Source organism: Heliangelus exortis, chromosome 3, assembly GCF_036169615.1.
Source record: "Heliangelus exortis chromosome 3, bHelExo1.hap1, whole genome shotgun sequence".
Taxonomy (NCBI): Eukaryota; Metazoa; Chordata; class Aves; order Apodiformes; family Trochilidae; genus Heliangelus; species Heliangelus exortis.
Genome location: NC_092424.1, coordinates 35,076,845 through 35,091,758, shown reverse-complemented (window position 1 = coordinate 35,091,758; position 14,914 = coordinate 35,076,845). Strand labels below are relative to the sequence as shown.

Genomic DNA, 14,914 nt, shown 5'->3' with positions numbered 1-14,914 from the left:
TGTTTGCCTGGAATAAATAGAAAAACAGTAAATATTTGCCAAGAACCTAAGATTTATTATAATTGAACAACTTCTTATTTGTATTAGCTGAAATTTCTCTTAAATCAATATTATAATATCAATTATCAATAATATCAATGCACTGAGTAGATTTATAAGAATATGCCTGTATTTTTATTTTCTTCTTGGCCTTACAGAAAGGGGACCTGATTTTAATTTATTCTAGGATATCTACACTTCTTTTCTCAGTTGAAAAGGGATTTAAAGGAAGAAGTAAATAAATACATGAAAAAAGCCCACTCTGCTACTAAAGACAGCAAAGATCTTAGATGAGGAGCTTCAGTCTCAGGACTGAGGAGAGGCTGACTTAGGCTCAGAAAAAGCTGGAGGCAGGAAGGGGTCTGAGTTCAACAAGCATCTAAGAAAAAGGGAAAAAAAAGAAAAAACAAGACAAGCCCACATCTGCATATAAAAGGGAAGGTGCAGTGCTGCAGTGATGATCTGGATGCAGAGGAATCAGGGAGCAAAGGAGGGTTGGTGTGATAGCAGTGGGCCAGCTGCAGGAGGGCTAGTCATAGGTACCAAGAGAGCAGAAAGAATGGGAGCTACCAAAGCCATCTTGCAGTTGCCATTAGAGATTAATTAGTAACCTATTTGATCCAAATTTTATCACATCAGTCTCTTGCTTCATGAAGCCACAACCCTTGTGATCTGATCTTGAATGACAGAACAGTGTTCACTGTTGTGGTTAACCACAGTCTTATTGTGAGTGCGACTCTTACCCTGACTGCTGTTTACTATGCACTGCAGAGCTTGTATTTATGATACCTGCATCTCAGACTTTGCCAGTGCAAAGTGAAAGATGAAGACTAGAACCTCTGCTTCTCAGAAAATCATATACATTTCCATAATTAACAAAATTTTTAAGAATGAAGGGAGAATATATTATTTTCTGTATAAGTGATAGAATTGCTAAACCATGCAATCCAAAGAAAGGACTGCACAGTGAGAGACTAGATCAGGATGCCCTTTTTGCACCTATTTAACTTCTAAACAAATTAAAATTTTGCCATTCTGTGCTATTCCTGTGACATCTTACATGGAAACATTTGTGAAATTTAAAAGTGGTGTGGCTTAAAATTCAGAACTGATCTTTTGTCAATGGACTCATTGAGCCAAGGCCTTAAGACCTGATCGGACTCCTGTAGTTACTAGACTTGTACACAGGAGCAAGAAAATATGCACATATACCTATCTGCATGATTTGCTCTAAACATTTTTGCCAGTGCTACAGTTGAAAAGTAGCCTGCTTCCTCTCCTCCATTCATTAGTATCAAACAAGTACCTGTGGCAGTGTCTGTGTGGCAATTTGTTCACCAAGCAACAGAACCAAAGAATTTCCAGTGATCTCCTCATGCCCAGCTGATGTGTGCTTTGTGCTTGTCTCATATGCTGGTGTGGTAAACACATATACACACATATATACAGTATATGCTCTTCACAGTCCCTACATCTGCCCTCTTTCCCCCATCCATTGCAGTCTCAGACTCCCCCACCCCTCATCTTTTCCCTGCAACCTGCCACTCTTTTCATCCCCTCTCCTGTCCTGTTCCTCCCCGTGTTTGCAGCACTGTAAAAAGTGGAAGCCTATCTTGTAGGATTGAGAGAATATTTTACAATTATTAGCTATAGGAACATGACAGAGACAAATTTCTACTGGTTTGTTTTTAAATGAATAATTACAGTAAATTTGATGTAACTATAATGTAAAAGATAATACGTTTAAAATTTTATTTTACATGCTTTACTCAAAAAAATTGTATCAACTTCAAGCATACAGCAAGTAACTACTGATCTAATGCACATAGTTCGATCTAAACTTTATCTTACAAATATTACATTTCTGAATCATATCTGTGCTGCAGGGAGTTTCTCTCCTTGGTGAAGGAGAAATTGGTCATGAAGAGGAAGAAAAAACGAGCAATGATATCTGCTCCAAATATTACATAATGGAAACATAGTATAAGTTGTAGGAGGACTTGATGACTTACCTTGTTTGTTGAACATTTGTGTCTGAGTTACAAATCAGACATTGGGAATGAGTGGTAGTGATGCCAGAGACAGGGAGGCAGAACTAAGACTGAGGGTAATCTGTCTGGAATCTAACTACTAGAGCTGTTTTGTAATAAATCCAAAGTCACATGGGAAAAAAGCCATGTTCTTCTGAATCAGAGTCCATTGTAGATATTACATTTTCCATTTTCTGGAAAAAAATTAAACTCATAGAACATGAAAGCAATCTGCAGTAGGAGTGTGATCTGTGCAATTCTTAGAAAATAGTTTCTGGTGTAGTATTTTTTACCAAGAAATTCTGATGTCATGTGAGTATCATATAATCACAGAATCATCTGGGTTGGAAATCTCTGAGATCAACAAGTCCAACCCTTGATCCACTACCACTGTGGTTACCAGACCATGGCACTGAGTGCCACATCAGTCTTCTTAGAAACCTCCAGGGACAGAGAATCCACCACCTCACTTGGCAGCCCATTCCACTTCCTGATCTGTAAAGAAATTCTTCCTAATATCCAACCTAAACCTCCCCCGGCACAACTTGAGACCATGCCCTCTTGTCTTGCTGAGAGTTGCCTGGGAAAAGAGATCAACCCCCCCCTGGCTACCCCCTCCTTTCAGGGAGTTGTAGAGAGTGATGAGGTCTCCTCTGAGCCTCCTCTTCTCCAGGCTGAACAGCCCCAGCTCCCTCAGCCTCTCCTCATAGGATCTGTGCTCGAGTCCCTTCACCAGCCTGGTTGCCCTCCTTTGGACCTGCTCCAGGACCTCAATATCCTTCCTGAACTGAGGGGCCCAGAACTGGACACAGGACTCGAGGTGTGGCCTCACCAGGGCTGAGTACAGGGGCAGAATCACTTCCTTGGACCTGCTGGCCACGCTGTTCCTGATACAGGCCAGGATGCCATTGGCCTTCTTGGCCACCTGGGCGCACTGCTGGCTCATGTTCAGCTTCCTGTCAATCCAGACTCCCAGGTCCCTTTCTGCCTGGCTGCTCTCCAACCACTCTGTCCCCAGCCTGGAGCTCCCCATGGGGTTGTTGTGGCCAAAGTGCAGGACCCGGCACTTGGCCGTGTTGAACCTCATCCCGTTGGAATCAGCCCAACTCTCCAGTAGTGAAAATGTTTTCTGCAGAATTTCCTTTGGGCATTTAATATTAAAACAACTGCAGATACCCTTGTCTGCAGCAGCTTGTCTAATACATGTATGCATGTTACTGCAGTAGCTTTTTGACCTTGCTGTGGTTTAGAGGTACTGGCTTTCTGACGAGCTATGTGTTTTACCTTGTTTCTTCTCCTAGGAGTGTGTCCCAAACTACAGGAATATTTTGGAGGGGATCTCCCTTGTTTATTGCTTGTTTGCTAGGAACACTATTTCTGGAGCATGTTGTCCCACTGCCTTCAATGAAATAAGTGGACGGTCATTCAATAATGTCCTGTAGCCTGGCTCTGGTACAGAATGAACTCTTAGAGGGGGACTTGGGATTGTGTTGTGACACTGAGCCACGCCTCTGGCATGTAAGCTGCAAAGTTCAGATGGTCAGATGTTTCCTACTCTCAAGCACTAGCTAGGTCCTAACATATTTTCAGAGATCTGTGTTCTCGGGATGCGCTCATGTGGGGAGCTGGCTGTTGCTTTCCCAAGCACTGCTCTCTGTCAATTAGCTGTATGGAAAGAGCAGACATACAGTATCAATGCCCTGAATCACTCATGCAGTGCATAGCTCCTAATTATTTGGCACTATGGCAGGTATATTGAAAGTGTGCAAGTGGACCCTAGGTATCAATGTCAGCATTTGTTGATGTTACACAGTGGCCAGATGGTTATTTTCTGTAACAGCAATTAAACAAAGACCTATTAAAGACAGGATTCTTTTTAAACAAAGGACTCCTAACATGGATCCTGGAGCAGGCTAACCATTGCAGAACATCTCAATTTGTCAGTAAGCTTTTGCAACAACTTGGATATCCATGACTATTGTTTGTGGAGATACTGTGAAAGCAGACAGTCAGTGTTGCACGAGCCAGAAAAAGAGCCAGCTATTAAACTGCATTTCTGATGTACCTTAACAATAGAATTATTTAATCCAATTTTTTCCAAATTCTAATAAATTTTAAAGAGGGAGGGGTGGAATCCTTAAAGCTCAATGGGAGGAATTCTTAATTTTTTTCATGCCTACCTCTTTGCAATAGCAGGGCCTAGCTCATGTAGTAAATTCTGAGAGACACTTTTCAAATACAGAAAGTAGCTGTTGTCATCATCCTCATCCCCATTGTGTTGGAATATAATGATGTGGTAAATGGTGAGATGAGGTTGCATAACTCTGAAAGTTGATATGTATTCCTTCAAAAGGAACAAGAAAGAATAATTCCTTTAAAAAAAGTATTCACGCTTTACAGTGTTATGTTTTGTTACAGAACCAGATTTTCTCTCTTTTTTGCTTCTTTTCCCATTTTTTTCTCTGTAAACTATAACTAATCAGAAGGTGTTTCAGATTATTGTTAGACTGGACCAGTATTTTTTGGCAGGTGTCCATTCTCACTGGCACAACAATAGCCAGCATTCAGATAATTAGCTGTTTGTGAGTGCTCAGGCTCAAAAGAAAAGGAAGAACAAAAGCCTAAACTCAAGAATAACCAACATCTATTTTTCCTTTTTAGATTTATGGAGGATTTTGCTTCATCTTGGTTACTCAGTGCAGAACTGAAATGCAATTCTTTGGAAGTTTTTATCATTTTTATCATTTTCTTACATTTTCTCATTATTGAGGGCAAATTTTTTAAAGTATGTGTCTTGGAGGTTCAGTATTTAGTGCTCATTTGAAAGCTTGCTTCTGTTTTTTGGAAAGTTGCCTCTATGTCCCTGACAGTTAAAAAATAAGGACTTAAAAGTGTTCTCTGCTCTGCCAGTTTGGAAGGCCATTAAAACATAACGGGGTAGCTTTATGTTCAGTAGGAGGACACAACTAAAAGGATCCATGCAGCCTACATATACAAGCTTTGGAGTAATTTGGGGAGTTTATGTTAGATTATTTGCTGTGTGAAAGTTTTCCTACTCTTCTTGGTATATGTGCCTTCTTTCCAGCTGAACAGATCATCTGCCAATCAAAGGTTTGTGGGGTTTTTTTTCAGTCAAACCATGATAGGATTTTGAGAAGTTCACTCAATTCAGTGACTTCCTATTCATGAGAGATTCTAATCTTAGGATCTATGGGCCTTGGGGAATGCAAGTTTTGTTTCACTTGCTAAAGTAAGAAGGTAAAAGAAGATAAACCAAATAAGAAAATTATACTGTACGGTCTCCTTTTGCTGTAGTCCACATGGAAAATGAGGGGCTGCCCTCATCCATATTTATGCCAAAAATGGTTCCCATGTTCAACAGACCACCATACTACTAATCTTCTTACAGTTTTTTCCCAAACCTCATTCTCGCCCAAGATGAAAGTATATTCCATTTACTAGATGTGTGTTGTGAGCTTTTATTTGCCTTTTTTTTTTTTTTTTTTTTTTTTTTTTGTCATAGTACTCTGGGATTTAATAAGTGAGCAAGACTTTTTGTACATTTGAGGAGCAGTGTAAAGAAAATACTATTTCCACATGGTGCTATTTCAGTGGATTAGGTAGTGCATCAAAACATGCATATTAGCTTGAGTAATAATACCTCAAGGTCTCATAGATCTGTTGGGATTACAATAGCTTCTATGATGCTGCCTGGGATCCTTGCACATATTTTTTTCATCATAACACTTTACCTAAACAACTGGTACTCCATGTGACAGGAATTCTGCGATCATCCTGTAACTGATTAATTATCTACAGGGCACTAGTGGAAAAGAAATGAAGAGTCCACTTAAAAAAAGGACAAAGTTCAAGTACAATACCATACCAGCAGTGGTTCATAAGTGTGGTGCTGTATTTGTGTAAACTCCCCTCCCAGCCCAGCTTCTACTGAAAAAAGTAATTGGTCTGATGGCCTTTTTATAAGTACAACACTGCAGGAAAGCAGAAGTCTTCTCTTGGTTAATGTGTCTCAGAAGATCATAGAATCATAGAATGGTTTGGGTTATAAGGGACCCCCGTGCAATAAGCAGGGACACCCACAGAGCCTTGTCAAGCCTCACCTTGAATACCTCCAGGGCTGAAGCCTCAGCTACCTCCCTGGGCAGCCAATGTTCCTTTGAAACACAGTTGCCTCCTGCTTCAGAACTATTGTTTTTTCAGCTTTAATTGATTTAGTAAAAGTGCTCTCTTTTATTTAGAGCAACATAATTTTTTATATTTAGCACTATACCTACTGTCTGCAAATACCATGTTTTAAAAACGTTTAACTGCACTGACATTTCTTAATTTACAATGTTTTAAAAATTTGCATGAAAGTATAATTCTCCAATCTAATCCAGGCTAAACTTTTGCATGTGCCAGGGTAATAACCATATAGTAAAAATAGCTTATAATCTATATATGAAAAACATCAACCACAAAAACATTTACAGTGCAGAGTGCAGAGAGAGCACCTGTAAATTTAAAGAAATGTTGATTTGTCTCTGATATATGTATTGACATATACACATTTATTATACCCTACTTTCCCATGCATTATTCATTTTATTGAAGCTGAAAATTACAACTTAGATATAATAAAATATCATCAACGTTAGATTCTTCTAGCACTTAGTTTCCAGAATAAGGGTAGTTTCACTGCTGATAGAGGATAATTAATTTGCTCACACAGTTTCTTTCCCTCTTCTGATAGTGCTGAGGCTTCATCTTCCACCAGATGTCTTTCTGTCTGACTGAGATGTTCGTGTGGTCTTTGAAGACTAACTTGCATATTAGAGGTGAGCTGTTACTAAAACAAAAAGCAAAGCTTGTTGATGAATATTAAAGTGGTATAAAATTCTCAGTAGCCAAATGAAGTGGGTTTTATACTTAGGGGAAAGAAAATTAGGCAGTAAAATGACGTTTGAACTTGGTCAGCTTCTTTGCTTATCTCATCATAAAATGGGAGCATCCTTTCAAGTGAAAAATGTTAAGATTATATTTAATTGGATGCATTTTCCTTTTTAGGAAGCTATGCCCTACTTGACTGTAAGCTTCAGTTTAATGACTAGTTTGGGTGAATGAAGATTAATAGTCAAGTGATTTGCAGAAGCATTGTGATTTGCACTTAACATGAAAATAAAAAATCACTGCATGTTCTGGGTGTTTTGCATGATTATTTGAAATTTTATATTTACAATATTGTATTTATCTTATTAATGGATTGTTCCAGGAGACATGTGACTAATTACTAGCCACACAGAAATGACATTAATTTCATTTTGCTTTGCTATTGTTAAAATATAACAATAAAATAACCCCACTGATTTATAAGTGGGCCATATAAAATATTAGTTATGATACTTCCTGACAATTGTAGTGTACAATGCTTTTGTTGAGCTATCATTTTTTATATTATTGACATTCAGTTGCATATTAATGCAACTTTATTATATTATTATATATATAATATAATATATTATTATATGCAAAATTATTCAATTGAATGTTATTATTCAAACATTGACTCAATATATCTGGGCATCCCATCTTGGTGTGAGAGCTGTGCTGTAAAAACCATAATATAAATTCAAAAGCTGTATTTCACGGAAAAGTAGGATGGTTTAAGTAAGCACATAATTGTGATTTATTGTAATTAAAGCTGTACTCTGGCCTACTGTGTCTATTTTTCACCTTTGATCTTCTTTCCTCCACTCTGTCCATTTATTCATTGCCTGTAAACTTCATCCTAAAAATCTGGGGCTGAAGGGAGGACTACTGTCCTCTTTTAAAAGCTGCCTGCCATTGCAGTGTCTTCCCACATTGCTTGATGTAAGGAATTTCTCCCCATGTTTAGAAGGAGTTTTCCCTGAATTTAGAAGGAGATGGATGCAGTGTCAAACTTACAACTTTAAAACAGTGCAACTTAAAGCCATACTTAGATCATCTTGGTGGAGCTTGCTGTGGCACACCTCAGTATTTACCAGTCAGCCACATTAGGAACTAGTTGGTGTGGTTTGCAGTCCCAGTGTACCTGAAACACCCAAATTCCTTTGCCATGGGAACCAGGTAGATAATAATACCTACAGATTAAAAATGTTGGATCTTTTTAAAGAGCAGCTTTATGCATTTGTGAATGTTTAAATAAATTCCTGCTGTCTTTATTTAGCTCAGCTGTGTCAAACATCAGAAAACATTTAAAGTTATTCTAAGGTGTACTTTTTGCCGTGATCCTTACCTTTCCTTGTGAAAGAACACAAAAGATGCTAATTAGGAAGGTGGTAAAAATAACTTGTATGTTGGCAGCTGGAGGAGAATCAAACCATATCTGAAGGAAATGACAGCTCCACGTAAATGTAAAGTTTTGTCACATCGTCCTTCTTTTCTTGCTTGCTTGTTCTTCAAAGTCCCACTGGTATTCAGACTATGTGCAATAGTTTTTTTCACTTATATTTTGAAACCTAGCTCTCTGTTACATCTAGCAAAAATTGAGATGCCAAACTTTGCTTGCTAAGTTGTGTTTTGTTTCCAGTGTCATATCCATAACTAAATATATTTACATTGTATAGATGAAGATATTGGGATCCACCAGTACTGTGACAAGAAAGAGCCAGGTAAAACCTAGATAACTGTAACTAAAACTAAACAAAACTTCCAAGTGTTCGATCTTTTACACCAATTGCTTGCTCTGATAAATGCTTCCTCGGTTTTCTTGTTAATATATTCCTCTGTATTTCTATAGGGTAAGGAAGCACAGGAGGAGATTCTCTCCCAAGTTATGTCAGAGTATCCACAGCCTTTCTATTCCACAGAAGAAAAAAATTAGAAAAATATTCACATAAAGCCAGCCTGTGTTAGAAGCCTCAGTGGGATTTCATACTCGAAATTCTTACATTTTACGTTATATTTTTATGTTCTTTCATCCCCCTCTCATCCCTTGCAGAACACCAGAGCACCCCACCGAGGCTGGGGCCGCCGGCTGCCGGTCACTGGTGGCTGGGAATTTGCTGGAATCCCAGCAGAGGGCATCCTGAACGCGCCGGAGTGCCAGCCCTGGCCTCCTGCATCCTTCCCTGCCTGGTATCTGAAATGGCCATTTCAGAGCGAACGATCAATTTTCTTTATCTGATTAATCCTGTTAATCCTAGAAGTTTCAGGATGGGCCAAAAGGTCTTTTCGGGTAGAGTTACTTCCTCTTTTGTGGCCGGGTTAGAGCAGAGGCTTGTGTAGGCATCCCATGGGCTGAGTTTTGTGGTTAATTCACTGTCTCCATGGCTCTGCTGACAGACTGACTCAGCTTCTCTTCTGGGTTCAGTTGCAGCTCACTTCACTATCTGATAGGCTCAGTAACACCAGCCCACCTGTTGGGCTGCATAAGCCTTTCTTTCACTGCAAATTTAAGATATCTGCCTTGGGAGGTGAAAACATTGGGGCTGTCTTAATTTTTGTGAATTTCTGTGTTTTATTCAACTGTTTGAATCTTCTCTCTAATATATGTGCTGACAGCAGTTGTAAGGATTATCATTCATCTTCTCGTACTTTCTTTCCTTTAGCATCACAGATGAAGCCTGGTTTCTTAGAAGAGAAGCAAAAGCTAGCTGAATGTAAGGACATTTTCTGAGTTTCTTATTATAAATACCAAAAGACCAAATTATTGATTTAGGTTGGTGGTGCCTCTGCATTAAAGCATTAAAATATCCTCAGACTACTTCCAGTTTAACTTTCTCCACATGCCATATGAGATAGAGAGTCACAAAACCCCACAGCACAGAACAGCTGAAAAGTTGCAATTATTCCTTCCTGGTATATTTGTAATCTTGTTTTTGTTTGGTTTGGTTTGATTTTCCTATGTCACTAAGCATGGTAATGTGTATTACATCTCAAATCCATTGTCAAGAGGAACTGGAAAAATTATCACAATCCAGAGTTTTCCTTATGAAATTTACTCAGAGATTAAAAATAGACATTTTTCCAATCAGTTTTTGAATTGAAATAACTGAGAATTATAGCTAAAATACTTTGAACAAAATCAATTTAAGGATAATAATCCACTGCCTTCATAGAAAACTTCTCTCTTTGAAATATTTGCACTGTTCCTGCATCATCAAGTTAAAAGCAACTTCAGTCTATGCTATAACGCAGCAGAATTGTGACAGTTACAGATTTTTGTGTTAGTACAACTTTTCTTTAGCTCAGGTTTTACAGCTCCTGCATAAGTCAGTATTGCTCAGAGCATTCACTATGTTCAAATGTTATTACATGACAACAGAAAAATCTGACTGATTTTTAGAAAACTTCACAGAGTACTATGCGTGCTGTAAGAAAGGCCTTAACATTTTATCATAATGAAAATTGATGTGGAATTGTGTGTGCATTTGAAGGCAAAATGTGTTAAGGAAGGGTAAGTTCTTTGCAGCACCATAGAGTGTTCTTGGAGCAGGTTGAAGGCCCCCTGGGAATGGGTATAAAGGTGCAGACAGCCATGTGGTAAATCTACACCTGCTGTAGAGGGTTGTGTGTCAGTCACCATCAATACAGCTCGATAAAGGTGGGAAGGTGAGAAAGGGTTATAAGTAGGGAGGAGCACAATGGATTTACATCCCTTGTGCTTTGCACAGCATTATCTTACAGGTGCTTTCTGTGTGAATAGAAGAACAGGCCCAGGTGAACCCTGTTATACAGAAGCCCCTATTGTACAGAAGAACTTACCTTATAGAGATGTGACATGCAAAAGGAACACAAGCTGTACAAGCTGCACAAGCTACATCAACTGTAGTTTGTTGATGTAAATATAAGGGTGGCCTAGCCACAAAGTCCTGTATAGCACATTTCTTAAAGGAGCATTGGGTAATGTTATTTACAACTGTTGATTTGTGTATATATTTTGGTATCTGCACAGGTAATTTCCCATTTTGCATATGTCCATATATATTCCAGTATTTGTGAAGGCATCCATTGAAAATGTGATCTTACATGCCTAATTAATATTATCATAACAGTTCCACCAACGCTGGCTTCAGTCCAATAAAATACAAAGAGAAGTTGTGTGTTGGTGTGCTCTTTTGTTGATATATGAAATCCTTCATTTTTTTTCACTCTATAACACTTCTATTGTAAGTTCCTTTTTGCAGGGAGGCTTAAACAGAACTGTTAAGTCATTCAGTCTGGAAGTTGGCATACAAACTGACAGCTTAGAGCTCAAAACTTTTCATCAAGTTTCCTTTAAATAGGCTAGATTTTTAAAAGACAATGTGTTCTAGTTTCTCGTGGTTTTTTTCATTGTATACTTACGAACAGAAACCCTCTCACTTTTAAATGATGAAATTTCACAAGTTGTTAGAACCTGGTTCTCATCCATGAAACGAGCCAATTACTAGCAACTTCAGAGGAAGCAAAGCTTTGCCTCTTGGTTTCAGGATTAATCTTTCAGGCCAGAATTTTCACAATAGTTTGCCGACATTTATAAAATTGTTAAAGGACTATAGCAGTCATGCAGTTTCTTGTTTGCTTTACTTGGCAGAGTCTTAAGACAACTTTTCAAGAACAAATCCTATAAATAGCTATATTCCATAATACTAGTTATGGTTTTCACAATTACCTGTTGTTAATACCTCTATATATGCATATATTCATGCATATGTATTTTTCAAACCTGCTAGTGCCTGCTTTTTAAAATTAGCAATGAAATGCTAGTTCCAAATAATAGTATTTGTTTCGGATTTGATAACTTAAATCTGAGTTAACATACTGAATGCAAGATGCTTTTTCATTGCAAGGGCTGTGTAGCTGGGTAAGGTATTACATACTGAGAGCTTTGTACACAATTGCTGTAGTGAAGTCATGGTCAGTGTGGATATTTCATTCCAAATGCTCCTATGACAGAGCCTTTCAAAAGGATATCATTTGACAATATAAGCCAATAGAAACCATAACCATTTCCTTCCAATTAGAGGTAAGTTTTATGTTTAAGGTAACTCCTAGAAATGTTAGTTTCGTGTTTCCACAGGAAAGAATTTTTTTTCCTTATGTGTGAATTTATGTTTGTACAAACACATTATATATATGCACATATATATATATACACACAGTCACCTATGTATGTATATTTCTCTAGGTTTGTTGTTGTTTTGGTTTTTTGTGGTTTTTTTTACTTTTATTTGCCAGCTCGAGATTATCCTTGGCTACTGAAAAACAAGCGACCAGACAAACTGCGAGATACACTCAAGGAGGTAGAGGTAGGTTTCAGAAAGTTCCATTCAAGTACAGCAACCTATAATCCGTTTTTCAAACCTCTTTCATCACCTTTAATTTTCATAAAGACCCAACTCTCCCAGTGATGATAAATATGCTTTTGTCTGATGGGCTGTTCTAAAACAGTTGCATCTTTGTGTGACGTGCTTCATCTATAAAGTTGAAAACCAGAAATAGGTTAACCAATAGTGATAATATGTACTCCACTTTCTGTTTTCTGTTGTCCTTTAGGACTTAATGCAAAACAGTCAGTGTATGCTGAGCAAATGGAGGAACAAACATATGTGTCAGGTAAAAGATTTTTACAAGCTCTTGCAGTGTGTAGTCAGTGGAGCCAAACAGCCAATCTGTGACTGATACAATAGTGTTAAAATGTTAACTAATACAGAAAATTTTGTTTTGTTTTGGTTTTTTTTTAATGCATGGGCTCTTATTATGCAGATTGTGTTTACTTGAATTTCTAACCTGGAATAGATGCTACAAAACAGAAATCTGTTTTTTATCAACAAGCAAAATTACATTAAAAGGCCTTGATTTTGTGAGATTATTGTTTGGGGAATCTGAAACCATCCTGAATCTCAAAATAGCTGGCTAAGGGACCAGGTAAAATATATAGACAGGTCTGGAATATATATTATATTACATTTTTATATCTCAATTATTTACATTTCTGTTGCAAATCTTTTTTCTTTATCTTTGTCTAATATGGGAGAGAAGCTATAACTCTAAACCAAGTTATGGAACAAAAATATTGTGACATGTGGCACACACATAGCCGTGCTCTCTGACTAGGTTCCACATATTGTGAACAAGAAATAGCTTTCAACATCCTCATTAACACAGACCAGTAGGTTAGATGGGAGACCTAAACATGACATGTGCTCTGACTCTTTAATCATAAGCTTCTTCTAAAAAACACATGTGATGTATTTTATAAGTTTCTGCAGTCTTCATTGTTCATGAAGGAATGTGTATTTGAAGCTGCTTTGGCATGGGGAATACTTGAACCTGTTACTGTTTCTAAAAAGAAAAGTTGTATTCTAATTTCTACACTTTTTCAGATTCGTATTTTTTCCGTCCTAATTCAGGTCATTCCAAATGTGTATAAGCATGATAAATATTAAATATTCTAGCATTATACAGCTGAAATTCCAGAAATATCCTTAAGAATAACATAAATTTTAGATATCTGACATGCCAAGTAGGATATTGTGGTTTTGTATCAATAATAAAGATATTATTGTCTAAGCTACATTTGCCTGTCGGATCTTATCGCTAGTAAATGGTATATCATTCATGTACAGATTACATAGTATATATCTGTGAATGTTAATCTTCTAGAACTTGATTTAAATATTAATTGTATGCTAATTTAGAGGACTCATTTTTCCCATTATTATTGTTCTCATTGAGAAAGGAATTTGGCTAAGAAATACTGAGTCAATAAGACATGAGTGTGTTCCCTTATTTCCCAGACAGAAATGTCTTTTCATTTGCTTTCCTTATCCATTTTGCCTCTATCATTTTCCTTCCCCTACCATCAGTCTGCATCTACTGGCATTCCTTACCCAGACATGCTTCATGAACAGTGAACTTCTTGCCAAAATTTGATCATCCTGCCTTTATAATGTAACACCTTTGGTTGACTGTCAGTTCTGTTTGAAACTTTTTTTGACTTAGCAACCTCTAAGTAGTTTCAGGCTCACATAGACAACAAGGAGACAAATACAAATTTTACTTATTTCTTTGTACAAGGGTAATGAAAGAGATGGATATTTTAGTCTTACTTTATTAAGTCTGCCCCTATGTTGGATTAAATCTTGTTAAGGGATAGCTTGATACATTTTTTTAGGGTATTTACATGGCTTTCACAGTCTGAATAATAAGGATAGCATAGCTTATAACATAGCCAAAGTTAAAGTTGTAGATAAAAACCACTGTTATTTCTCAGTCCTTTAGATCTGCTTTTGGTTTCTAAATCACAAAACATTTTTTTTTCATATATTAATATTCAATAATTGAAATTTTCAACAGAGTTTAGAATGTTCTACCAAAACAATTGTTATTTCACTTTATCTTCCTGAAAAGATATACTTTCCAACAGATTAAAATTAAGAGAAAAATTAATAATTTTTGGGAGTCTAGAACAGAAGATCTGTTTTCTATTAGTTTTTCATGTCAGTTTGTTTTTGTGCTGCTTTACATGTCTTTGAGGATTTTGCAGGAATATCTGAAGTCTTCTGTTTTGATACAAATGTTCTGAAGCTTCTGGGAAAGATGTTAAAAATTTATTTTTTAATTATAAGTAGGGGAATTATTTCATTATTTCATTTATGGAAAGTAAAATATTTAACTCAACAGCTTTCACATTTTTCAATCTTCAGAAGGTGCTTTGTCATGGTAACTGTAGGTGTGTGAATGACCAATTAGACTTCATGCATGTGTCTCATCAACAAATCTAGTTAGTTTGCATGCAGATTAACTTGCCCATTCTATGAATGTATGTCTAGAAATTGGCTTTTTTGTAGGAGTTTGCATAGAACCACTATAACTGT

At 37.1% G+C, this 14,914-nt stretch overlaps 1 protein-coding gene across 19 annotated transcripts in view; it reads left to right on the top strand.

Annotated features, from left to right (window-relative positions):
• The window catches only part of WDPCP (WD repeat containing planar cell polarity effector), a 158,453-nt gene that overhangs the window by 46,034 nt on the left and 97,505 nt on the right, over positions 1-14,914 (top strand). For 14 of the 19 annotated variants that reach the window (XM_071740146.1, XM_071740145.1, XM_071740150.1 and 11 more), the window contains 5 exons: positions 6,823-6,907; positions 8,678-8,722; positions 9,662-9,712; positions 12,273-12,343; positions 12,591-12,650. In XM_071740146.1, the coding sequence (XP_071596247.1) occupies positions 6,847-6,907; positions 8,678-8,722; positions 9,662-9,712; positions 12,273-12,343; positions 12,591-12,650 (288 nt within the window). In that variant the 5' untranslated portion in view covers positions 6,823-6,846. Of the gene's footprint in view, positions 1-6,822; positions 6,908-8,672; positions 8,723-9,661; positions 9,713-12,222; positions 12,344-12,590; positions 12,651-14,914 lie in introns of those variants that run through there. The other 5 variants (XM_071740149.1, XM_071740148.1, XM_071740141.1 and 2 more) reach the window with 4 other exon arrangements.